This window comes from Canis lupus, chromosome 15, assembly GCF_011100685.1.
Source record: "Canis lupus familiaris isolate Mischka breed German Shepherd chromosome 15, alternate assembly UU_Cfam_GSD_1.0, whole genome shotgun sequence".
In the NCBI taxonomy this organism is placed as follows: domain Eukaryota; kingdom Metazoa; phylum Chordata; class Mammalia; order Carnivora; family Canidae; genus Canis; species Canis lupus.
This window is the reverse complement of record NC_049236.1, coordinates 15,459,250-15,487,014: the sequence shown is the minus strand read 5'-3', so window position 1 is coordinate 15,487,014 and position 27,765 is coordinate 15,459,250. Positions and strand designations below refer to the sequence as shown.

The 27,765-nt window shown below is 38.5% G+C and overlaps 1 protein-coding gene and 1 pseudogene across 1 annotated transcript in view; one reads left to right on the top strand and one right to left on the bottom strand.

Moving 5' to 3' along the window:
* Nucleotides 1-27,765, bottom strand: part of EIF2B3 (eukaryotic translation initiation factor 2B subunit gamma) — a 144,448-nt gene that overhangs the window by 87,229 nt on the left and 29,454 nt on the right. The window contains exons 4-5 of the mRNA XM_038558254.1: nt 14,673-14,832; nt 5,467-5,578 (exon numbers count right to left, since the gene is read on the bottom strand). Of these exons, the coding sequence (XP_038414182.1) occupies nt 5,467-5,578; nt 14,673-14,832 (272 nt within the window). The remainder of the gene's footprint in view (nt 1-5,466; nt 5,579-14,672; nt 14,833-27,765) is intronic.
* LOC102157080 lies at nt 9,395-9,687 on the top strand (annotated as a pseudogene).

Here is a 27,765-nt window from a genome sequence, read left to right as displayed (position 1 = left end):
TTAGCATTCAGCTTTCTGAGGTATATTATATTGTCTTGCTTTCCTGCTTCCAAACTTCTGTTGTTGCTCTTTCCTTTTTCATATTCTTTAGTCTTCTGGATTTGTAACTCTCTAAAATCCCTGTATTGCTGTTTAAGTGGGATTTCATAGGTCATCATATTTACTCAGCCCTTCATCTTTATATTAAAATCCTTAAATAAAATTATTTTACCAAGAAGTCCTTCTATCTTTGTTTTTTAAAAATATTTTTTTTAAAAAATATTTTATTTATTTATTCATGAGAGGCACAAAGAGAGACAGGCAGAGACAGAGAGAGAAGCAGAGAGAGAAGCAGGCTCCATGCAGGGAGCCTGATGTGGGGCTCAATCCCGGGATTCCAGGATCACGCCCTGGGCCGAAGGCAGGCATTAAACCACTGAGCCACCCAGGGATCCCCTTCTTCTATCTTTGAATACATCTTTTGGTCACATGTTTAGTTCTCTATTTTAGAGACATTAATTTGTTTAAGTCATCTTTGTCTTTTTTTTTCCTATTAGATTCTGTATAATTTTTAATCATTTTCTTTTTCTTTGAAATCACTGAGTACCTCAATCCTTTCCTCTATGTCAATAATTCGATTTTCAGTGGTATCTGTTATGTTCTTTGCTATTTTAATTGGTCCTCAATTTATTTTCTTAGTTCCATCATTTCTCTTTTTATCTTATTTTGTTGTTTTATCACCTCATCACTTAACTTTCATTTATTAAATTCACTTTTTGATGAGTTGTTTTATAGTTTTACAGTTGTATAGTATAGGAAATTCTATTTATTGAGTTATGCCTTTTTCAGAATATGTTGTCTTTTGTAGAACATTTTTCTTGCCTTCATTTTGTTTGCTGTATGTCTGTATAGTTGATATACTGATTCTTTTGGTCTTGTCTGGGCCTGTTTTGTTTGTTTTGCTCTGGTTTGAATGAGTTCTTATCTCTCACCGTCCTGTATCTGACACCAACTACTGAGTGGTGGTTATTTTTTTCCTTTTTTTAAATTGAAGTATAGTTGATACACAATATTACATTAATTTCATGTGTATAATACTGTGATTTAACACCTTATGTTACGCTCAGACAAATGTAGCTACCATCTGTCACCATATAACACTATTACAATACCACTGACTATATTCCCTGTGTTGACCCTTTCATTCCAATGACTTATTCATCCCATAACTGGAAGCCTATACCTCCTACTCTCCTTTACCTCTTTTTGCTTACCTCCACTCCCCTCCCCTCTGGCTACCACCAGTTTGTTCTCTATTTATGGGTCTGTTTCTATTTTTTATTTTTTTAATTTCGTTTTTTTTAAAGATTTTATTTATTATTTATTTATTTATTTATTTATTTATTTATTTATTTATTTTTTTTTAGAGAGAGGGAGAGAGAAAGAAAAAGAGGGAGTTTGGGGCAGAGTGAGGAGAGAGAGAATCTTAAGCAAGCTCCATGCCTAGCGGGGAGCCCAAAATGGGACTCTATTTCACAATCCTGAAATCATGACCTGAGCCTAAATCAAAAGTCAGATGCTTAACCTACTGAGCCACCCAGGCGCCTCCAAAAGATTTTATTTTTAAGTGATAACTACACCTAACATGGGGCTCAAATTCATAAGGCCAAGATCAAGAGCAGCATGCTCTAATGACTAAGTCAGCCAGGTGCCCATTTCTGGTTATTTTATTTTTAAAAATTTATTTGAGAGAAAAAAAAATATTTGAGAGAGAGAAAGATTGTGTAGCACCAGAGCATGTGAGTGGGGGAGAGGGAGAGGGAGAGAGAATTCCAAGCAGGCTCCCGACTGAGTGCAGAGCCTGAGGTGGGGCTTGATGCCAAGAACTTGAGATCATGACCTGAGCTGAAATCAAGAGTGCAATGTCTAACCAACTGAGCAACCCAGGTGCCCAGCCCATTTCTGCTTTTTAAAATTTGTTTCTTTGTTTTGTTTTCTAGATTCAACATATAAGTGAAATCATATGGTATTTATCTTTCTCTGTCTGACTTTTTTACTTAGCATAATACCCTCTAGGTCCATCCTCATGTTGTTGCAAATGGCGAGATCTCATTCTTTTTTATGGCTAATATTTCATTGTATATATTACCACATCATCTTTATCCATTCATCTATAGATGGACACAAGTTGCTTCCTTATCTTGGCTACTGTAAATAATGCTGCAATAAACACAGGAATGTACAGATCTTTTCAAATACTATTTTTGTTTTCTTTGGGTAAATACCCAGTAGTGCCGGTTATTTTGTATTCTGTGTACGGTCCTATGGCTTTAGGGAATGATGAGTCAGAGGGACAGAAGGGGCATAGGAAACACAGCTACAGAACTGCAGGATCTTTGTTAAAACATTTTTCTTTCCTGAGATTCTTTTTTTTTAATTTTCAAAAAAATATTTTATTTATTTATTTACTGAGAGAGAATATGAGCAGGAGAGAAGGGCAGAGGGAGAGGGAGAGAGAGAGACTCTTAAGCAGACTCTGCACTGAACACAGAGCCTAACACAGGGCTTGATCTCACAACCCTGAGATCACGACCTGGGCTGAAATCAAGAGTTAGATGCTTAACTGACTGAGCCAACCAGGCGCCCCTCCTTCCTGAGATTCTGTTAAATATTCTTGTTTCATTCCATATAATTAAGGAGTATATTCTACTCCTACAGAGGAATAGTTTCCGGCTTTATATTACTTCACCTATTTATTCATTTTTAGGCTTGATCTCCTTTTTCTTTTTTTTTTTTCCAAAGATTTTATTTATTCATTCATGAGAGACACAAAGAGAGAGAGAGAGAGAGAGAGAGACAGAGGCAGAGGGAGAAGCAGGCTCCCTGTGGGGAGCCCAATACGAGATTTGATCCCAGGACCCCAGGATCACAACTTGAGCCAAAGGCAGATGCTCAAACACTGAGCCACCCCAGTGCTCCTTGATCTTTTGTTTCTGTTAAAGAGTCAGCCTCATTGTTCATTTTCCCTGGTTTATCATTTACTTGCAAATAGTTCTTCCCATTGATTCTCAGTCAGAAGAAGATAAAAGTACAGATATGTGCTCAGTTACTTCTTTCCAGCTTTGGAGCTATTAGTTGAGAATTTATGGAATTCATTAATATATCAGTATGGCTTCTAGGGAATGGTGATAGGGTGGAGTTGGGAGCCTATTTTTATTCCTTTTTGTTTCTCATCAGAATCTTGTTTCTTTCCTTGATCACTAGTTTTTAAGCTTTATTGTATTTAATTATCCTACTTTGCCATTGTTGAAATTTCTGCCAGTTTTATATTAATTTATTTTTTCACATTTAATTAGGAATTAGTAGTAGGAAGTCTGCAAGGCAATCGAAACAACCAATTTAATTTGGAAATGATATTATGCATGTATTTTCAAGTGTTGTTTATTTATTTAGAAATAATAATTGGGATGGCTGGGTGGTTCAGTGGTTGAGCATCTGCCTTCAGCTCAGGTCGTAATCCTGTGGTCCCAGGATGGAGTCCCATATAGGGCTCCCTGCATGGAGCCTGCTTCTCTCTCTGCCTCTCTCTCTCTCTCTCTCTCATGAATAAATAAATAAAATCTTAAAAAAAATTGTCTACAATTTTTTGGCTACTTATTATGAAACAGGTATTATGTTGTTTTATGTACATTTATTTCCTACGGCAGCCCTATTATTACTAAACCCATTTTTATAGATGAGACAACGAAGGCTCTAATATCAAACTCTAATCCACTGGGCTAACTGAAGCTAGAATTAAGTTTCATTTTCATTAGAATATATATTTTGAAATATGTCTCCTACCTCTGCTGTGCTAGAGAGCAAAACAATAAGCAAGACACTCTTCCTTCCCAACTTATTCCTTTCACATTCATTTCATCCAGGCTCCAAACATGTTTTTTGTTTGTTTTTAAAGCAACAAAAATGGGTTTAATAAAGAATAACAGAGGGAAAAAACAACAACAACAACAGAGTATTCCAATCTGGGACAAGGATGCTATGGTAAAACAATAGACAAGTCCAATACAAGTCCAATCCAGGCTCCAAACAGTTTTTCAACATTCCTGTGTACTGGTATCAGGTAGTAAAGCTCTGAGTATGGTGGCTTCTGATGAAAAAGTCCATGCTGGGGGAGCTCTCAATAAATGGTGATTAAAGAAGATGTGCCTAGGTTATCCATTAGTAGCCACTAGGGTGGTTACTATAAAAAATAGAAAACAGTAAGTGTTCATGAGGATGTACAGAAACTGGAATCTTTGTGCACTGCTGGTGGGATTGTAAAATGGCACAGCCAATATGAAAAACGGTAGGGAGATTCCTCGAAAAATTAAAAATAGAACTGTTGGGATGCCTGGGTGGCTCAGCGGTTGAGTGTCTGGCTTCAGCTCAGGGCATGATTCTGGAGTTCTGGGATCGAGTCCTGCATTGGGTTCCCTGCATGGAGCCTGCTTCTCCCTCTGCCTAAGTCTCTGCCTCTCTCTTTCTGTGTCTCTCATGAATAAATAAATAAAATATTTTTAAAAATAGAACTAAAAATAAATAAACAAACAAACAAATAAATAAATAAAAATAAAAAAATAGAGCTGTCATAATCCAGCAATCCCACTACTGGTAGTATATCTAGAAGAATTTAAAGTAGGCTCACAAAGGGATATGTGTACACTCATGTTCACTGCAGCATCATTCACAACAGCCACGAGGTGGAAGTAACCCAAATGTCTAGTGACAGATGAATAAATTTAAAAAATGTGGCATGTACACACAATGGGAGTATTATGTTGCTTTAAAAAAGAAGGAAATTCTGATACACGCTACAACATGGATGAACCCTGAGGATACTATACTAAATAAAATAAGCCAGTCAACAAAAGACAAATACTGTATAATTCTACTTATCTGAGGTATCTATCTATTTAAAGTAGTCAAGTTCATAGAAACTGAAAGTCAAGTGGTGGTTACCAGGAGCTCGGGATAGGGAAAAGAGAAGAGCCATTGTTTAACAGATGTAGAACTTCAGATTTGCAAGATGAAAAAGTTCTGGAGATCTGTTTCACAACAATGTCAATATGTTTAACACTAGTGAACTGTATACTTAAAAGTCGTTAAGATGGTAAATTTTTGTTGTGTGTTTACCGCAATTAAAAAAAAAAAAAGGAAGTTCTATAATACTGTTAGAAACACAGTCCTGTTTCCACTTCTCCCCACAGCTGCTTTGCCCTACTGCTATGCATGATTTGACTCTACCTTGGCAAGAAAAAGACACAGGGAAAAGCTAAGCTTGTGTGGTGAGGAGAAGCCTTCATTCTGTCTCATGGGAAAACAGTCACATACTTTTGTCAATTTCACACAGTATAATCTAGTTTTCATTCCCCCTTTCCCATCCACTGGGTGGTTTTATTTTGTTTTAAGACCAGGAAAATTGCCAGAAAGAAAAACCCTAGGGCTTACTTCTGCAGGATGGATCCCTTAATGACCAGCTCTTCATCCAAGTCCGCTTCATTAGCCATGAAGAGCAGCCTCTTTCCTGTGCTGTCCACTCCAATGAAGTCACGCTGCTCCACTGAATCATACAAAAGAAGGGAAATCAAACAAAGCCATTCACCCCTGCCTGCATGACTAAGTCAGGGGGACAGAGCACCTGCTCACAATTCTCTTGGAACTAAATACAAGATTGTTATATAGCACATACTTACCACAATGTTTAAACATAGATAGTCAAAATATTTTTGTATTGTTCTAAAGGATGTTATTAGGTAAGCTGGTAAAGTTTGAAAAGGGTCTGTAGATTAGAATATTGTAGCAGTGTAATTTCCTGTTTCAACAGAGTGTCCTTTTCAGGTGGCAGTGAGGGGTTGGGGGCAGGATACACACTGATGTATTTAAAGGCAAAAGGAATAATTATCGGGGATCCCTGGGTGGTTCAGCGGTTTGGCGCCTGCCTTTGGCCCAGGGCGTGATCCTGAGGTCCCGGGATCGAGTCCCACACTGGGCTCCCTGCATGGAACCTGCCTCACCCTCTGTGTCTCTGCCTCTCTCTCTCACTGTGTCTATCATGAATAAATAAATAAAATCTTAAAAAAAAAAAAAGAAAAAAAGGAATCATTATCTGCAACTTATTCTCAAATAGCTCATAAAAATAATAATAGTCTATGTAATATATATACATATTATATATTGAATGTATATCATGCGGAGAGAATAATAGAACTAATGTTAACATTTGGGGAATCTTGGTAAAGGATATATAAGTTCTCTGTACTAGTCTTGTAATCATTCTGTAAATATGAAATTATCTCAAAAACAAAGAGCTATGGAGGTGGTAGATACACTAATTAGTTTGACTATGGTAATCATTTCACAATCATGTCTACATACAGCAAAACATCACTGTACATTTTAAATATATGTAACATTTGTTAAAAAAAAAATGAGGGACACCTGGGAGGCTCAGGGGTTAAGCATCTGCTTTTAGCTTAGGTCATGATTTTGGAGACTCCGACTCCCTGCATGGAGCCTGCTTCATCCTCTGCCTATGTCTCTTGCCTCTCTCTCTCTCTCTGTGTCTCTCATGAATAAATAAAATCTTAATAAAAAGATAAAACTTCCTAAGGTTTAAAAAAAAAAAAAAAGATGGGGATCCCTGGGTGGCTCAGTGGTTTGGCGCCTGCCTTTGGCCCAGGGCGCGATCCTGGAGTCCCGGGATCGAGTCCCGCGTCAGTCTCCCGGCCTGACGGCCTGAAGCCTGCTTCTCCCTCCTCCTCTGCGCCCCCCCCCCCGTGTCTATCATAAATAAATAAATAAATAAATAAATAAATAAATAAATAAATAAATAAATAAATAAATAAATATATATTAAAAAAAAAAAAAAAGAAAAGCCACATCCGTGGATGATCTGTAAACTCACACACAGCACAGAAAGTATAACAAGGAATTCTTTCTCTGCAAATACCCTACATCTGCTCACTGTGGAAATGGGAATAACATCATTTAAGGACATGTACATTCAATCAACATTATCTATATGTCTATTATGCATTAGATTTTATGCCGTGTAAGAGAGGACTCAAAGAAAATAAGGTGCATATTTACTAATGTGGAGAGTTCCCTGGTAGACAGTGATGTTTCAGGCTGTCATGTTACTGCTGTTTTCTATGTTATATTTCTTTCTACCAACAAGATTATAAATTCTTCAGAGGCAGGCTTATATCTCCAATAACATCTAGTACAGTGTCAGGTACTTAATAAAAGCTCCTACTAACATCTGTACAGTATATATCTATAACTTACAAAGCATTTAATATAGAGGCAGCACAGCACTATATGATTAAGAAGAGAGCCTTTGAGGCCTAACCTCCTGGGTATAAATCCCACTTACTAGCTGTATGTCTTTAAGAAAGATACTAAACTTTTTTGTTCCTTAGTTTCATCTGCAAAATTGGTATCATAATAGTGTCTACTTCACAAAGGCTTGTTATGAGGATTAAATCAGTTAATATTTGTAAAGCTCTATTAACACAAAGATTAAATAAAATGTTTTAAAAAATTAAACAGAATATATGCTCTCATATGATCCTCACAACAATCAAATAAATCAAGGATTTAATACCTCTTTGGAAAAAGGAAAAAAAAGTTGAGCTCTAGAAAAATATTTTTTTATAAGCAGGCTCCATGCCCAATGTGGAGCCCAACATGGGGCTTGAACTCATGAACTCAAGACCAGAGCTGAGATCAAGAGCCTGACACTTAACCAACTAAGCCACCCAAATGTCCCTAGAAAAATAGTATTTCTATAGATGAATTTGTTTGCCTCATACTGACAACTGCTACTACATAACTGAACATGTTTCAGTGTTGGCTGCAGCTGCCTACACACCTAGAACCAAATGTATTACTCAAATGTGTAATGTGTTTAGCCTAGGTGCTTGAAAGCATTCTTTCCTTCAGATGATTTCTAGTCATTTTATCATATGCAGTGTCTGAATCTAAATAGAGAAAAACTACCATAAAAAGTTTTATATTGGGGTGCTCAGCTGGCTCAGTCAGAAGAGCATGTGACTCTTGATCTCATGTTCATGAATCTGAGCCCCACATTGGGTGTAGAGATAACTTAAATAAACAAATAAACTTTAAAAAAAATACGTTATATGTTTTTTTTCAATAACCAGGATTTGTGAACTCCAAAGAAGGAAGGGTAATTCCAATTTGAAGGTAAGTTTTACAGAAAATTTAGTTTGAAGCAAAATTTGCAGAGAATTTCAAATGTCACATAGTAGATATGACGTACATCAATTCATCCATTACACTGAAATTTGAGAATATAACAGTCTGCAACAGTCTGATTATGAGCCAACATTTTAAAAAGAAACACAGTGATGTTATTTTTGGATATAATTTGGAGTTCTTGTTCTATCCAAGTCCTTCAGCCCACAAAACCTTGAATTACTGAATGTCCTGGGACCAGTGATTTCTAACAAGTCCATGTTTCAGCTATGTGCTCTTGACTCACATTCCTCACTCTCAGGGTCTCCTTCCTTGTATTTGCTTCCTTGTAGCTACCATAGTAACTGAGATTTCAGAATATGCTACAAATTATAGGAATTGGGAAAGGTTTTTTTTTTCTGTTCTAACAAAGCAAATTCTACTTTTGGAGCAGAGCAGGTAACATCAGAATGTCCATCCTAAATAGACTACACAAATGAGATTAAGAAAACAGTTAAAGGGTGCTTGGGTAGCTCAGGTCATGATCCCAGGACCCTGGGATTGAGGCCCTTAGCAGGAAGCCTGCTTCTCCCTCTCCCTCTGCCTGCTGTTCCCTCTGCTTGTGCTTTCCCTCTCTGTCAAATAAATAAATAAAATATTTTTTTAATTTTTATTTATTTATGATAGTCACACAGAGAGAGAGAGAGAGAGAGAGAGAGAGAGAGGCAGAGACCCAGGCAGAGGGAGAAGCAGGCTCCATGCACTGGGAGCCTGATGTGGGGATTCGATCCCGGGTCTCCAGGATCGCGCCCTGGGCCAAAGGCAGGCGCCAAACTGCTGCGCCACCCAGGGATCCCCTAAAATCTTTAAAAAAAAAAAGCTAAAAGGGGAAAAATGGTTAAAACTATGAGTTTCCATTAAAAAAATTCTGTCAACTATTCATATTTTTTCCTAGTTGATTTTTACTTCTGACCTTCTTTACCTTCTTGACCCTTCTATCTCCTCTATAGTCACTTACTTGTCCATTCATTCATTCAACTAATAAATATACTTGTGCACCTTTCCTGTGACAAGCATTATGTTTATAGTAGGGAATTCCAATTCATTTTATAAGGCTAGCATAATCAATGCCAAGACCAGACAAAAATGCCAAGACCAGCCAAAAGTATTATAAGAAATGAAAATTATAGGCATATTCATTTATTATATAAGTACAAGGATCCTAAATAAAATATTAGCAAATCAAAACTAAGAATGTATATAGTAGCCCTTTTGCTTCATTGCAGCTGAGAGGGTAAGATGGGTTACCAGCAGTTCTACCGGAGTCATCTGGAAATCTGGTCGGGGTTCTTCTTGTTCTTGCCATGGCTGCTCAAATCAGCATGGTGTGATCTGAAATTCGGCCTCAATACATGCTGTCAGTGTTTCCATCAGTATACAAAGGATGTAGGCTTCATTAAGTTGTATTAAGAGAACTCCCTTGAATGGGTCATCCAAGATTCCTACCTTAATACCAACTCGTTGTACATAAAATAAAAATACTTCAATTATGGAAAAAAATGTAGACCGTAGATTTAAAGGGTTACAAATCTTTTTTTTTTTTAAGGTTTTATTTATTTATTCATCACACATACACACGCACACACAGAGAGAGAGAGAGAGAGAGAGAGAGAGAGAGAGAGAGAGAGGCAGAGACACAGGCAGAGGGAGAAGCAGGCTCCATGCAGGGAGCCTGACGTTGGAACTTGATCCTGGGTCTCCAGGATCACGCCCTGGGCTGAAGGCAGCGCTAAACGGCTGAGCCACCTGGGCTGCCCTAAAGGGTTACAAATCTGTTGTTCTTCTTCCCTTCAAGAGGTAAGGTCTAGAACAGAAAATAGTATAGCCATCATATAAAATAGTATAGTGGTTCTTCAAAAAATTAAAAATAGAATTACCATATGATTCAGCAATTCCACTTCTGGGTATACCACCCAAAAGAACTGGAAGCAGGGTTTCACAGAGAGATGTATACACCCCTGTTCATAACAGCATTATTCACAATAGCTAAAATGTGAAAGCAACCCAAGTGTCCACTGATGGAGTAACAGATAAGCAAACTATAATATATATATACACACAAGAAAATATTACTCAGCCTTAAAAATGAAGGCAATTCTGCAATATGCTAAACATAGATGAACCTTGAGGACATTATACTATGTGAAATAAGCCAGTGACAAAAAGATAAATACTGTATGACTCCACTTATATAGGGAACTTAAAATAGTCAAAATCATAGAGACAGAAAATATAATGGTTATTTCTGGGGGCTATGTCTGAAAGGGGGAAATGGGGATTATTGTTTAATGATATAGAGTCCCAGTTTCACGAGGTGGAAAGAGTTATGGAGAGAGATGATGGTGATGGCTCACAATATTATAAATGTAGATTTAATACCACTGAACTGTACATTTAAAAAAGATGGTAAATTTTCCATGTATCTTACTACCATAAAAAAAATTAAAGGAAAAGAAAGTGCTCGTAGGAGGGAAAAAAAAAAAGAGGTAAGGTCTAGTTCCCCATCCTTTATATCGAGACTGGCCTAGCAACTACTTTGAACAGAGTGCAAAAGAAGTGACAGTCTGAGTTCCAAGCTTAGCTTCATGAGACTTTGTAGCTTATATTACTCTTTTAGAACCTGCTGCTGTCATGTGAATAGCTTGGGCCTCCAGTACGTAACAGACTAGATGCAAAGAGAAACTCAACTATTACAGCTGAGGCCCTAGACATATCAGTGAGCCCAACTGTGGTAGGCTGTCTCCAAGAATGCTAATTGCCTCTTGGTATTCACACCCTCCTGTATCCCCACCCACTGAATACAGGCTGGCCTAGCAACTTGCTTCTAACCAACAGAATATGGCAAAAGTGATGAGATGTTACTTTTGTTATTCAGTCACATAACTTTGTAATTTCTGTCTTGCTAGAAGATTCTTCTCCTTGCTGGCTTTGGTGAAGCAAGTTGTTATGCTGAAGAGGCCCAAGTGATACAGAAATGAGGGCAGCCTCTGGCCAACAGCCAACAGCCAGTTAGAAATTAAGGTTTTCAGTCCAGTTAGTCCGTAGGGAACTAAATTTCTGCCAATAAACAAGTGAGCTTAGAAGGAAATCCTTGGGGAGGGGCAGCCTGGGTGGCTCAGCAGTTTGGCGCCACCTTCGGCCCTGGGTGTGATCCTGGAGACCCGGGATCGAGTCCCATGTTGGGCTCCCTGTGTGGAGCCTGCTTCTCCCTCTGCCTGTGTCTCTGCCTCTCTCTCTGTCTCTCATGAATAAATAAATAATTTAAAAAAGGGGGGGGGGGATCCCTGGGTGCCTTTGGTCCAGGGCGTGATCCTGGAGTCCCAGGATCGAGTCCCGCATCAGGCTCCTGGCATGGAGCCTGCTTCTCCCTCTGCCTGTGTCTCTGCCTCTCTCTCTCTCTCTATCATGAATAAATAAATAAAATCTTTAAAGAAAAAAAAAAAGAAGAAGGAAATCCTTTCCTAGTTGAGTCTTCAGATGAGACTTCAACCCTAGATGACACCTTGATTTTAGTTTTTTAAAAGACTGAATCAGAGGGTCCAACCAAGTAAAGCCTGGACTCCTGACCCACAGTATTGTTTTAAGATGTTACGTTTATGGTAACTTGTTATGCATGTATACACTTATACACTGGCAGCAACAGTTAATATATACTAGCTGATGTCAGAAACGAGCCAACTCAGTTACAACAGGCCAAACTGCCAACCTAAAGAATCATGAACAAGCAGAAGATTACATACATTACGTTTTTTTTTTTTTTTAATTTTATTTATTTATTCATGAGAGGCACACAGAGAGAGGCAGAGACATGGGCAGAGGGAGAAAGAGTCTTCCTGAGGGGAGCCCAATGTGGGACTTGATCCCAAGACCCCAGGATCATGCCCTGAGCTAAAGGCAGACATTCAACCGCTGGCCATCCAGGCGTCCCCCCCCCCCTTTTTTTTTTTTGCAGGTTTTAACCAAACATCTTTAAAAATTCAATTTATTGGGGCATGTGGGTGGCTCAGTCAGTTGAGTGTCTGCCTTTGGCTCAGGTAGTGATCCTAGGGTCCTGGGATCAAGCCCCACATCGGGCTCCCTGCTCTCTCCATCTGTTTCTCCTTCTGCCCCCTGACCCCTTCATGCTCTCTCTCTCTTGCTTGTTCTTTCTATCTCAAATAAATAAATAAATAAATAAAATCTTTTTTAAAAATTTCAATTTATTTAAACTAAAACAAAAAGCAGTTCACCCATTTCTCCCATCCCCCACTTACCACCTCTGGAAACCAGCAGCAATCTGTTCTCTGTATCTATGAGCTTGGTTAAAAAAATTTGTTTTAGATTCCACATGTAAAAGAGATCATATGATGTCTTTCTCTAACTTATTTCGCTTAGCATAATATCCTTGAGATCCATCTGTATTGTTGCAAATGGCAAGATTTCAGTCTTTTTTTTATGGCTAAATAATATTCCATTGTGTACAGATACCACAATTTCTTTATCCATTCATGGACTGAAGGACATTTAGATTGTTTCCACATCTTAGCCACTACATATAATGCTGCAAGGAATAAGGGGGTGCATGTATCTTTTTGCATTAGTGTTTTCATTTTCTTTGAAGAAATATTGAGAAGTGGAATCATTGTATCATATGGTAGTTCTATTTTTAGTTTTTTTTTTTTTTCTATTTTTAGTTTTTTAAGGAACTGCCATACTGTCTTCCAAAGTGGCTGTACCAATTTACATTCTCACCAATAGTACATGAGAGTTTCCTTTTCTACATATCCTCACCAACACTTATTACTTATCTTTTTGGTAATAGCCATTTTTTAAATGTAGACTCCATGCCCAGTGTGGAGCCCATTGTGGGACTTGAACTCACAACCCTGAGATTGAGACCTGAGCTGACATCAAGAGTTGGATGCTTAACCAACTGAACCACCCAGGCATCCTGGTAATAGCCATTCTAAAATGTATGAGATGATCTCTCATTGTAGTTTGCATTTCCCTTATGATTAATGATGTAAGGCATTTCCTTATGTGACTACTGACCCCCTATATGTTTTTTAGAAAAATGTCTATTCAAATCTCCTGCCCATTTTTTAATTAGATTGTTTGATTTTCTCTAAGTAAGTTATATGAGTTATTTATATATTTTGGATGTTACCCCTTATCAGATATATGACTTGCAAATATTTTCTCCAATTCAGTACACTGCCTTTTCATTTTGTTGATGGTTTCTTTTACTGCACAGAAGCTTTTTAGTTTGATATAGTCCCACTTGTTTATTTTTGCTTTTCTTGCTTTTGTTTTTGGTATTAGACAAAAAAATCAAGAGGACTTATGTCAACAAGCTTATGGCCTATGTTTTCTTTTGGGAATTTTATAGTTTCAGGTCTTAATTTAAGTTTTTAATTAATTTTGAGTTAATTTTTGTGTACAGTATAAGATAGTGATCCAGGTTCATTCTTTTGCATGTGGCTGTTCAATTTTCCCAACACTATTTCTTGAAGAGACTGTCCTTTCCCCATGGTATACTGGCTCCTTAGTCATAAACTGACCATATATGTGTGGGTTTAATTTTGTGCTCTTTACTCTGTTCCACTGATCTATGTGTCTGTTTTTATGCCAATACCACACTGTTTTAATTACTATAGCTTTATAATACAATTTGAGATCAGGGAGCACGATGCCTCCAATTTTGTTTTTTTCTCAAGATTGCTTTGGCTCAGGTCATGAGCCCAGGGTCCTCAGATTGAGCCTTGCATCGAGCTCTCTGCTCTATGGTGAATCTGCTATCTTAAAAAGAAAATAGTTCTAAGCCCCTTCAAGTAAGGGACTATGTCTTTAAAAAAAATTTTTTTTAAAGATTTTATTCATTTATTCACAAGAGACACACACACAGAGAGAGGCAGAGACACAGGCAGAGGGAGAAGCAGGCTCCATGCAGGGAGCCCGACGTGGGATTCAATTCCGGGACTCCAGGATCTCACCCTGGGCTGAAGGCAGGCTCTAAACCGCTGAGCCACCCAGGGATCCCAGGGACTGTGTCTTATTTGACTTTATGTCATCAACCCTTAGCACAGAGCCGGCAGTACAGACACTTCTCAGTAAATGTTTCTTTTTCCCTTTTTAAAAGATTTTATTTATTTATTTGACACAGAGAGAGAGAGAGCACAAGCAGAGGGAGCGGGAGAGGGATAAACAGGCTCCCTGCCGAGCAGGGAGCCCCATGCCAAGCAGGGAGCCCCATGCAGAGCTTGATCCTAGGACCCGGGGATCATGACCTGAGCCTAAGGCAGACACGTAACTGACTGAGCCACCCAGACGCCCCTCAGCAAATGTTTCTTAAGTGAAAGCATGAATGATAATAATAATTATAAAAACCCAATATACAAATAAATCAAACTCCTTACCTGCTTTTTTTTTTCCCTTTTGACCTGGAACTTGTTCTAAGTCATCTTGGCCTTTTCTCATTAACATGGCAAGTGATGCATCGTGAGCTCTGAACAGGTCCACAACTTCATGTAAGGCAACATCTGTTATCAGATCACAGCTCAGAACTAGTACATCTGTCTGTCAAATGGAGAAAGGGGAAGTCAGTATCACAAAAGACAATAGATCACACAAATCATTACAGGATAAACTTACAACGGCTTGGCAGCACACACAAACTGGACACTCACTTTCAAACCTTTTTTATAGCAGCAGAATAAGTAAAATAAATAGGGTTGTTTTAACTGAACTTTGCTAGGGGAGGGTCTGGAATATCTATCTCCTCTTGCGTTGTGCCTTATTGCTGCCCAATCTGAGGCACCACTGGAATCCTGGGCTCTAAGAAACAGTCTGAAAACTACCACATTGTCTATTTCCATGTGGAATTAATTATCTTAAATGTATACATTCCTTTATAGTTTGAAAAGTATTTTCATATAGTCTGATGATTCCAGGTGGTTATGAAATATTATAAAGCACTCTGCTATAGTACTAGAAAATAAAAGAATGAATATAATGCCTATTTTTCAGGAGACCAATCTAACTAGTAACAATTACTATACAACCTCAAGTATGTATAAAATCACTCATTTAATTCTTATAACAATACCATGGGGTAGGATTGTTACTATTAATATTATTTGTTCCCATTTTTATGGATAAGAAATATGAGACCTGACTACCACAGTGTCTGGCACATAATAGCCTTTTAGTAACTATATGATGAATGAATGAAAAAAATAAAAACAGATGTTCTCACGTGGTGGGTATTCTGATTGCATTTCTAGTAATTCAGATTAATTATAATAGCTAGTAATAGCAATTAATGTTTATTGAATGTATACTATTGGCCAGGAATTGTGATAACACTTTGCATGCATTTCCAATCTTTAGATTCCTATGCTATAAGCACTGTTATTATTTGTACTACAGACAAACAGGTTTACAGTAGCTAGGTAACTACCTAAGATCTAATAACCTGTAATGACTATTCATATAAATAAATAATCTTTTTTTTTATATAAATAAATAATCTTTATAGTGAATAGTGTCTAAAGAAATACAGCTTTACTAGTTTGAAGACCCACTTAAGGGAGTTTCTAGTCTATAGTATTAGATACCAAAGTCACTTAAATTTAGATCTTACTTTTTTTAAAAAGATTTATTTACTAATGAGAGTGTGTACACAGAGAGAAAGAGAGGCAGAGACACACAGGCAGAGGGAATGAGCAGGCTCCTCAGAGGGAGCCCAATGTGGGACTTGATCCCGGGTCTCCAGGGTCACGCCCTGGGCTGAAGGTGGCACTAAACCACTGAGCCACCCGGGCTGCCCTAGATCTTAGATACTTTTAAATTTTGGTCTGTCTTATACCCACTACTACTATGGGTACTAGCTATCAACTGGAGTATCATACTTTAAGAGTAACTTTGATAACTTTTGATTAAAAAAGTACAATAAGAAGATTAAGGTGGTGCAAGAGCTGGAAACAGGACAGCTTAAAGAAGAGAAGTTGTTTAGTAGGGAAAAGATTTTGTGGGGGAGACAGTGAGCATGACAAGGATTATGGGGTGGTGTTTAGGAAGAGATAATAGCAGTCTTTAAATATTTGGCAGCCTTAAGGAAAAACGAAATTTTACGTGACTAGCCCAAGACCAAACTAGGTAATGAGCAAATAGGTAAAACATGAAAAGTATTTTTGATTTCCATATTAACTTACATCTGTCAAAAAGAATAATTTTGTAAGGCGATGAGTTTCCCATCATAATAAGTACCCAGGCAGAAATTGGATTATCACTTGTAACAACTTATTTACTTAACATTTATGAGCACTTACTCTATGCTCAGCCAGGTCCTGTTCTGAAACATGGAGGGCACTTGGACTAGAAAGTGTTAAAATGTAAGCATCTAAAAAAGGCTACTTAATATTTTTAAAACAAATTCCTATCTATACATTCTGTTACTACATTTCATCATAAATGCAGAAAACAGATTTGCTAAAACAATATGTTGAAAAACAAATTCCTTACATTTCAGTTTAAATTGACTACATGAGTGTTTCCCAATAGCACACGTGCAGTTTCCCAGAGGTGCCTCAGGTAAAGCCTGGTACTTATTGCTCTTTCTGAGTCAGCCAGGGTTATTTTTTGAGTTTCTGTATAAGTTTTGGTTTGGAAAACAGGTTTTGCTACTTTAAAAAATCTGAAAAAGGGCAGCCCAAGTGGCTCAGCGGTTTAGCACCACCTTCAGCCCAGGGCCTGATCCTGGAGACCCTGGATTGAGTCCCACATCGGGCTCCCTGCATGGAGCCTGCTTCTCCCTTTGCTGTGTTTCTGCCTCTCTCTCTGTGTTTCTCATGAATAAATAAATAAAATCTTTTTAAAAATAATAAAAAGTCTGAAAAATATTTAACTAAATTATTCCAGGTTTAAGAGTAAAATAAATGTCTACACGGAAATTTTTGTAAGTGGTTCCTACTTTTCTACGTTTTTTTTTTTTTAGATTTATTTATTTACCCATTCATTCATTCATTCGAGACACAGAGAGAGAGAGAGAGGGAGAGAGAGAGGCAGAGACACAGGCAGAGGGAGAAGCAGGCTCCATGCAGGGAGCCCAATGTGGGACTCGATCTTGGGTCTCCAGGATCACGCCCCAGGCTGAAGGCAGCACTAAACCACTGAGCCATCCGGGCTGCCCCTTTTCTACGATTTTAATTGAAAAATCAAGATTCCTTGTGAAATGGTGCAGCCACTCTGGAAAACTGTGTGGAGGTTCCTCAAAGAGTTAAAAATAGACCTGCCCTACGACCCAGCAATTGCACTGTTGGGGATTTACCCTAAAGATTCAGATGCAATGAAACGCCGGGACACCTGCACCCCGATGTTTCTAGCAGCAATGTCCACAATAGCCAAACTGTGGAAGGAGCCTCGACGTCCATCAAAAGATGAATGGATAAAGAAGATGTGGTTTATGTATACAATGGAATATTACTCAGCCATTAGAAACGACAAATACCCACCATTTGCTTCAACATGGATGGAACTGGAGGGTATTATGCTGAGTGAAGTAAGTCAATCGGAGAGGAACAAACAGTGTATGTTCTCATTCATTTGGGGAATATAAATAATAGTGAAAGGGAATATAAGGGAAGGGAGAAGAAATGTGTGGGAAATATCAGAAAGGGAGACAGAACATAAAGACTTCTAACTCTGGGAAACGAACTAGGGGTAGTGGAAGGGGAGGAGGGCGGGGGGTGGGGGTGAATGGGTGACGGGCACTGAGGGGGGCACTTGACGGGATGAGCACTGCGTGTTATTCTCTATGTTGGTAAATTGAACACCAATAAAAAATAAATTTATTAAAAAAAAAAAGAAAAAGAAAAAGCAAGATTCCTGGGGCACATGGATGGCTCAGTCAGTTAACTATCTAATTTCAGTTCAGGTCATGATCTCAGGGTCCTGGGAGAGAGCCCCTGTATCAGGCTCTGTAGTCAGCAGGGAGTCTGTCTCTCTCTGCCCCTTGCCTTGCTTGTCCTCTCTCCTTCTCTCAAATAAACAAACAAACAAATAAAATCTTAAAAAAAAAAAAATCAAGATTCCTGCTTTAGGTGGGGAAAACGGATTTCAACTCACATTCTACTATAGTAGAAAGTCATGTTTGCTAGAAAGTGAGGCTCAACCATAAGAATGCCTTGGCTTGGGACCCCTGGGTGGCTCAGTGGTTAAATGTCTGCCTTCAGCCCAGGTCATGATCCTGGAGTCCCAGGATCGAGTCCCACATCGGGCTCCCGGCATGGAGCCTGCTTCTCCCTCTGCCTCTGTCTCTGCCTCTCTCTGTCTCTCTGTCTCATGAATAAATGAAATCTTAAAAAAAAAAAAAAAAAAAAAAAAAAAGAATGCCTTGGCTTACTGCTTGAAATTTCTTTTTTTTTTTTTTTTTTTTTTTATGATAGTCACAGATAGAGAGAGAGGCAGAGACACAGGCAGAGGGAGAAGCAGGCTCCATGCACCGGGAGCCCGATGTGGGATTCGATCCCGGGTCTCCAGGATCGCGCCCTGGGCCAAAGGCAGGCGCCAAACCGCTGCGCCACCCAGGGATCCTGCTTGAAATTTCTTATTTTGAATACAGAATCTGTACTAGAACCATCATTTCTTTTTCTACATGTAACTCATTACTTAGTGCCTAAACAATTCCTTTGGAAAACCTCTTCAAGTTAAGAAGTTCAAATTTGGACTTTTTTTCTACTCTTCTGCTTAAGGCTATCTGCTTAAAAAAAAAAAAAAAAATTCCTAGGCTCACCATCCAGAAACCACCAAACATTAGCAAATCAGCCCATGTATATGAAAGCTAAGGAAGAGATAGGCCATAGAGTCCTACTTCTCACAACAATGCTTAGGAAAGCTGGGAACATGGGCTATTATTAAAGACATGTCACTACAGTAATACAGAAGTTGCCTCATTTCATTATAATAAAAATGACAGTTTGCTGAGAAAAAAAAAAAACCTTCCTTTCTCTAATAAGCTGGTTGATTTCTGCAAACTGACTGTTCCACAATAAATTTAATTATCAAGTGTACTCCAAAGTGAAGAAAATGACCCCAGTGCAGATGCCTCTGACGTGGTGACAATGTTGTCTTGGAAAATAAATGCTGTTATCATTCAGTATCTGCAAAAAATAAATCTGTCAGTAAAGTGAATGCCAAACAAATTCTGCATAATTGTGAACAGTTGCAGCCTCATTTTTTTCTTTGCTTTTAGATGACTTTATGCTAAGCTGAATGCAAAATCCCCAAGGAGCACAAGAAACAGACCCCTCCTCCCAATGTCTGGTTGCCATCTGTTCTCACTGTGAAAAGAAAGGCGTCAGTCGGAAAGGGCAGGCCTGGGATACAGATGGAGGTGCTATTCCGTCAGGCCCTCTTCTACCTCTGTTCCCAGAAAATGCACCATCTAAGACTCAGTGAGGCCAAACACATTCCCATCCTCTTTACAACTCCACCACTTCCAAAGGAAAGTCTTTGCTGTTTGATCAATGTACTTTGTTTCCAAAGCTGGAAATCCTGGAATAAGAAATAAAAGGCTAACATCTTACATTCTTCATACTACTGCCTGTTTCTCTTTACATTTTTATAAAAGCTATAATAGAAAATCAGTGACTATTGCTTTGATTTGTATTCTAACGATGTAAAGCCTATTCTAGAAATGCAAAAATTCTTCTACTAACTGGAGCCCACAGAGAAAAAGTGGAAAAACTGTTAAGAGCCAGAGGTATTTCTGATCACGTGTGATCACAGCCATGAATAAACACAGACTGTTTGGACTGTGAAATAACTGTATATCTGAAATGTAATTAACTTGAAAGTTCCCTGGGCACACCAATCCTCAGCTGCCTTGAGTTTCAGGGCATTAGTTCTTTTCTAACACTGATGATAATGACTCTTTTGCAGAGACCAACTGGAATCTCCACAGACCTCCCTATTCAATATTCTAAGTCCTCAGTATCCCTTATCCCAAGCCTGTTCCTTTAGAGGAGACAAGGCAATGTCAAGGGCAAAAAGCATGGCTATAAAGGACAGCAAATGTGTGCACTTTGGACAAACTGGAAACATACAAGGTCTTTAAGGGAAGGTGAAGACAGCACATTAGTGTTTGGGAAGAAATCAAGATACCCAGGAACTCGAAATTCAAATTGCTGCCAGTTAGTTTTGGCTAAAGCAAACAAATTAAGCTCAGAAAACCCAATTACAAAGCTATGGCAAAGCCCAAAATCTCTCATTACAAGAACATTTTCAATCAAGCCAAAACCACTGAGTAAAACTAGAAGAAAAAAAACAAAAGTTAAGTCAGAAAACTGGATGTTATGTGTGTGTGGTGGTAGTGGTATGGTGGGAGGTGGTAAGAACTACTGGGAACAGCCCTCTCTTCTCTTCCTGGCAGCTGCTCCATGACAGATTGTTATAAATAACACAATCTGGCAAACAATTTCCTATGGCACAGAGAAAGAAAAATACTTACTCCCCTGGGGGGAAAAAAAAACGGTCAGGGCAAGGTAACCACGCTTTTACCCACCCAGCACTTCCACAAACAATGGCTATGATCCAAATCACCACCCTGCACTCCACCTCTGCCATATGGAACTAATGAATTCAGCTACTTGGTTCGACTATGAACGGTCACAATTTATATTTCCTATGTGGTCCAATCCCAATCCAACCCTCAAGAGTAGTTTGATGCTGTAATAAACATCAATGTCTAACTGCTAGAGACCTCACCACGTTTGATTTCTGTTGAAAATGTTTGGAAAAGACTCCTGGTCTGCAGTTCCCAAAGTGCATGGCAAAGGGCCAACTGCCATTTTGTTTTTAATGAGGCTAGAGCATTAGGTACAGGAAGGGATAACCAACTCAGTCTCTAAGTAAGAAATGTGATAATCCTTAGGCTTAGAACTAAACATACTTCCTGTGTTCCTTATTTTAATCAAAGTGTCACCACCACCAGAATCTGAAGTCAGAAATCTGGCCATAGTCTAGGGCTAAAATCCTCCCTTTCTTGCCCAGTTTCCCATCTCAACATCTTACTGGTCATCAAGTTCTCTTCTTGTTCTTCTTCTTTCCTCTTCTTCCTTTTCTTCTTTCTTCTTTCTTCTTCTTCCTTTTCTTTCTTCTTCTCTTTTCTTCTTCGTTCTTCTTTCTTCGTCTCTTTCCTTCGTCTTCTTCTCTTCTTTCTTCTTCTTCTTCTTCTTTCTTCTTCTTCTTCTTCTTCTTCTTCTTCTATTTATTTGTTTACTTATTTTAAGAGAGAGCAATGTGAGGGAAGGGACAGAGGGAGAGAATCTTTTTAAGCAGACTCCCTGCTGAGCAGGGAGCCTGAAGACATAGGCTTGATCCTATGACCCATGAGATCATGACCTGAGCCAAAACCAAGAGTTGGACACCCAACCAACTGAGCCACCTAGGAGCCCCCAAGTCCTCCTCTTTTATCTCCATTGCACTACCTTAGTTTAGGCCTCAAAATATTTTTCTGGTCTCTTAGCTGGTCTCATTCACTCCAGTTTTCCCTTATTCTAATCCATACTCCAATTTCCACTACTTATTTCACTTCCTTACTAAAGGCAGCCTAAAATAGCATTCTCGAAACAAAAGAAAAAGTTGAACTTATTCACTTATTCCCACTTACTTTCAAAATTTATTTTAAATACATGAATCATGATAAGTGATAGAATATGCTCTTCAGATAACATATACAAAAATTGGTATTTTGATATTTTTAAAATAAGAGATAAAAGAACTAGAGATTCTAATATCTTCCTTTGGTACTCCATCCTGCACACCCCTTTGCTTTGAGATCACCTCATTTAGGGTATTATTGCTCTGTAAGACTGAGTTTAAATTCCTTAGCATGACATTAAAGGTCTTTAAATACCGGGGATCCCTGGGTGGCTCAGCGGTTTCACGCCTGCCTTTGGCCCAGGGCGCAATCCTGGAGTCCCGGGATCGAGTCCCGCATCGGGCTCCCAGCATGGAACCTGCTTCTCCCTCTGCCTGTGTCTCTGCCTCTCTTTCTCTCTCTATGTCTATCATAAATAAATAAAAATAAATCTTAAAAAAATAAAAAAATAAAGGTCTTTAAATATGACTCCACCTACTTAATTCAGCCTTCTCTACCCCAATTCTCCTCCACATAGCTAATGTTAAAAAACTGCCAAAAATGCATTCCCCATTCTCTATTCTCACTCCACTACACAGTCATCCATCAAGTTTCAGGCCCTGTCATAGTTATTTTAAAAGGCAGAGCCAATATATTATCTCTAGAGATGAACTTTTCTGATCCATTGCAGACCTTAAATCACTAAAGTAGACTACATAGTTTTTTTTTTTTTTTTTTTCTAGACTGTGAGCTTCATAAGGAGCTCTTTTATCTTTTTATCTCCAGAGTTCACTCTAGTGCTGGCCAAAGAAGCATCAGCAAACATTAGCACTCTTCTTATTATTTCCCTCACCTTGTTTAAATGGACTAAAAAATGGAAACATCAAAGTTTAGATGTTTAGAAATGCATACTTTCTGACAGAGCTGAGAGCCCCCTTTATAGAGACTGTGACTGTTCAGAGTTAGGACAGGAGCCAAAAAGGTAACTCTGCAGCTTTGTAAAGCAATGAGGTAGGGAATAAACCTGCTGCCTCCAAAAAGGGAAAAGGCAGAAATGTCTGGAAAAAAAAAAAAAAAAAAAGAAACCAGATAGCTGTCCTGGAGGGTATGGCTGGAGAGAATATGCTAGATTTATAATTTTAAAATGGGGACTCTGGGACGCTTGGGTGGCTCAGTGGTTAAGTGTCTGCTTCCGGCTCAGGGCGTGATCTCAGGATATGGGATCCAGTCCCACATTGGGCTCCTTGCAAGGAGCCTGCTTCTCCTTCTGCCTGTATCTCTGCCTCTCTCTGGGTGTCTCTCATGAATGAATGAATGAATGAATGAATGAATGAATAAATAAATAAATCTTTAAAAAATAAAATAAAATGGGGACTCAACATTTATAGTTTCAATATTTATAGTTCATTCACCTTCCTACAGAAGTTCTCTTCTTTGGGTTAAGAACAAATAGAGGAGGGGATCCCTGGGTGGCTCAGAGGTTTGGCGCCTGCCTTTGGCCCAGAGCGCGATCCTGGAGTCCCACGTCGGGCTCCTGGCATGGAGCCTGCTTCTCCCTCTGCCTGTGTCTCTGCCTCTCTCTCTCTCTCTCTCTCTATCATAAATAAATTAATAAATCTTTAAAAAAAAAAAGAATAGAGGAATTCTACTAATGTTTCCTGTGTAAAGCTAAGAAGTAACTGAGAATCTGTTAATTTCTAACACTGCTAAATGAGTTAAATGCTAATCACATCTCTTTCAGGTTTTTCTTTTGGTGGGGGGCAAAATATTTATGTGACTCACTTTGTAACATTTAAGACAGAGAGGTTGTTTACAAAAATATAGAAGTTATTGGTCTTTCTTCCAGGATTTAAATATCTGCAATTTAATTTTAATATCTAAATGCATGGACATTAATAGAGAAATAACATATATTTTTTTGTTCTCTCAAATCAAACCTTCACTTTGAAAGAATTTACTATGCTGAATCTATCTTACATAATTTCATTCTTTTTTCTTCAGTAAGACACCAAGTACTCCACAGGATAAAAATATTATTGCTCCATTTCAAGACCATGAAATATGCTCTTAACAATTATGTTACTTATTTTGTTTGTAACTTGAATTTTAATTTTGTCCTGACGTATGAAATATGTAGAAATATTGTCCAGTTTACTTGGAAGCCAGAAAGCTTGGGAGAGGGGCAGCAAAGGGTAGTTAGGTACTATGACAAAGGGGAGTTTATAATAATATGAAAAAAAGACAACTAACAAATTAAAAAAAAAAAAAAGAAAAGAAACTAAAATCATCCTCAAAAAACAACTCTTAAAATTAGGTATGTCTCCTTCTCTTAGTAATTTTACGTATAACTTTGAAAGGGCCCCTCCCTTTTTGGGCCTCAACGTCTTCATCTATAAGATTAGATCTCTACATTTCCTTATGGCATAAAATCATATGATTACAAGGATCAAGCTATTTTAATTATTTTTTTAAAGATTTTATTTATTCATTTATGAGAGATACAAGGAGAGTCAGAGACATAGGCCGAAAGAGAAGCAGGCTCCTTGTGGGGAGTCTGATGTGGAACTCGATCCCAGGATCCCGGGATCACGACCTCAGCTAAAGGCAGATGCTCAACCTGAGCCTCCCAGGTGGCTCTATTCTTTTTTTTTTTTTTTTTTAAGATTTTATTCATTTATTCATGAGAGACACACACACACACACAGAGAAGCAGAGGGAGAAGCAGTCTCCATGCAGGAAGCCCGATGTGGGACTTGACCCCGGAACTCTGGGATCACACCCTGAGCCAAAGGCAGACACTCAACTGTTGAGCCAGCCAGGCGTCCCGAGGTGGCTCTATTCTTAATTCTTCATCTGGAGCTATGCTCTGGGTTCACTGGCATTAATAATTATGATGACCTTAAAGTTCTGAGTTTCTCATCTACTTTGGGCATCATCATGAAAGATTAAATCATATTAAGTATAATTTTGATGCTCAGCACATTTAATTAAACTTGAGTTCTTTCAAAAGTAATAACGTATGTGTGGCATGTATGGCAATCCTCAGTTTATCAGAGAAGTCAGTTAGGCAAAAAAACCCAGAACCAGCTTACCAACCTGGTTAAAGATTATGTTACTATCCAAGTTCATTCATTAAAGGATGTGTCTCTGAATATCTCTTTAGTAAAAGCCCAAGTAGTCACATACTTTTAGGATTCCAATCCATGATTCCAGTTTGGAACCAATGGTTACACTCTACCTGCTACTATCAGCTCAACTGGTTCTAAGGCTACACTATCTTTTAGTTGATGGCAAAACACTGGACATCATTAATGTTACAACCTTTTACACACACTTTATTTCACTTAAATCTCACATAATTCTGTAATATCAATATAGTTAAACCCATTTTATAGAGAATAGAAGCTCAGAAATATGTGATCTGCCCCTTTGCTATCATATTGCCTCCTAACACACACACACACACACACACACTACACCTTAATACATTAGTTTCAGGTGTACAACATAGTGATTCAACAAGTTTATACATATGCTATGCTCACCAGAAGTACAGCTACATCTGTCACCACACAATGTTATTACAATACCACTGACCATATTCCCTATGCTGTGAATATAGGCCCTCTTTAAATGTATTCATGTCGTATTTAAATTTGGTTAGGCATCTTACTATTTAAAACCAAATCGGGGTGCCTAGGTGGCTCAGTCAGTTAAGCATCTGCCTTCGGCTCAGGTCATGATCCCAGTGGGATTTAGCCCCACATGGGGTTCCTTGCTCAGTGGGGAGTCTGCTTCTCCCTCTCCCTCTGCCTGCTGCTCCCCCTGCTTGTGCTCTCTGTCAAATAAATTAATAAAATCTTAAAAAAATATACTGTTAAAAAAAAAATCATATGTGGAGAAAGAAAGGGGAACCCTCTTACACTGTTGGTGGGAATGCAAGCTGGTACAGCCACTATGGAAAACAGTATGGAAGTTTCTCAAAAAGTTGAAAATAGAGCTATACTACAACCCAGCAATTGCACTACTACGTATTTACCTCAAAGATACAAATGTAGTGATCCTATGGGGCACCTGTACCCCAATGTTTATAGGAGCAATGTTCACAATAGCCAAACTATGGAAAGGGTCCAGATGTCCAAACTGAGGAGGGAGGAGTTAAGAAGGCTGGTTGAAAGATCTCTTTTCCACTCTGTACAACCCAACTATTGCCTGGTCTCACCCTGGCAGAGGGCTGAAGAGAGTAAAATAGAGGATATCTAGACTGGGGAAGCACAAGCACAGTTGGGATAGGAAGAGGCAATGTACTTTACTGAAAAGGGAGAACTTTTTTTTTTTTTTTTTTAAATTAGAGGCAGAGAGCGAGAGAGAGAGAGAGAGAGAGAGAGAGAGAGGCAGAGACATAGGCAGAGGGAGAAGCAGGCTCCATGCAGGGAGCCTGATGTGGGACTCGATCCCAGGTCTCCAGGATCAGGCCCTGGACTGAAGGCGGCGCTAAACCGCTGAGCCACCCGGGCTGCCCTGAAAAGGGAGAACTTAAAAAAGAATGCATATAGGATTCTGAAACATCCTCCTCCGTCCTGACCCAACTCATTTTCTAGAATGCTAGGCCTTTAAAGACCTTTCAGGCAGGAGAATACTTTTCTTTAGGGAATCTGAGTAATCAAAGAGAAAAAGCCCTTAGGATACAGACATAGGAGATTCACATACACATACACACACACACACACACACACACACAAGAGCCTAATCACATCACCATATCACCCTACAGTGAAGCTCACAGTTGACATGCCCCATTCATATACAAAACTTGAGGAAAAAAAAAGATAAAGATATTGAAAATATGAAAGAAAAGATAACAAAATTAAAGAACCAGTCTAAGGAATCCACTATCAGAATAATCAGTTTCCAGGAAAAAAAGAACAGAAAAAAAAAACAGATATGAAGGGATCATCAACAAAATGATTTTTTTTTTAATTCCCCTAAACTGAAGGACAAGAATATCCAAATTGAAAGGGTTCACTGAGTAAAAGGGATCACATGAATAAAACAGATTCACAAGAAAAGACATCATCATGAAATTCTAGAACACTTGGTACAAAAAAAAGATGCTATAAATTTTGACAGAAAAAGTTGACCACATTAAAAACATTAGCAATTACAAAAACTTATGACTTCTCAACCACACTGGAAGCTCAAGACAACAAGCAATGCCTTCAAAATTCTTAGGAAATTTCTTAGGGAATGTTTTCTCACATTTTGAGATGATTTTGTATCTTCTTATCCTTCCTTGAAACTTTAACATTCCCCTCCCTTCTTAGTCTCAGCTGGTGGCTTCACCTCTTATTTCAATAAGAAAATAGAAACAGAAGCAGCAAACATCTTAGTGACACAAAATTAACGAAGCTACATGCATTACATGTTACATAATCTACCTCTAGTAATGTATTAACTGTCCCTAATCCAACAGAAGGCAAACCTATCTACCTGTATGCTGGATCACACTCCCCCTAATCTACTCAGTAAACTCTATGAGGGCAGGGACTTTGTTTTACTCACTGTTCATCCTAAGCACCTAGCACAGTGACTAGTACATCATAGACAGTAAAAATACAGTTGTTGAATTGAATAACTAAATGCTCTCTTTTCTCTGCCATCAATTTCTTTTTCTCCTGGATCATTTCCATCAGCACACACATATGCTAAAGTATATCCCACCTTGGGAAAAAAAAAGAACATTTAATTTTTGCAAGTTGAGCAAATGGACATTTATTTATATCACATACAGTCTTTCATAGGTGTGGAATATTTCATACCGTCTTATTCTCTTTTCATGTTGAAATTCCTCCAAACAGCTGTTTTACCAT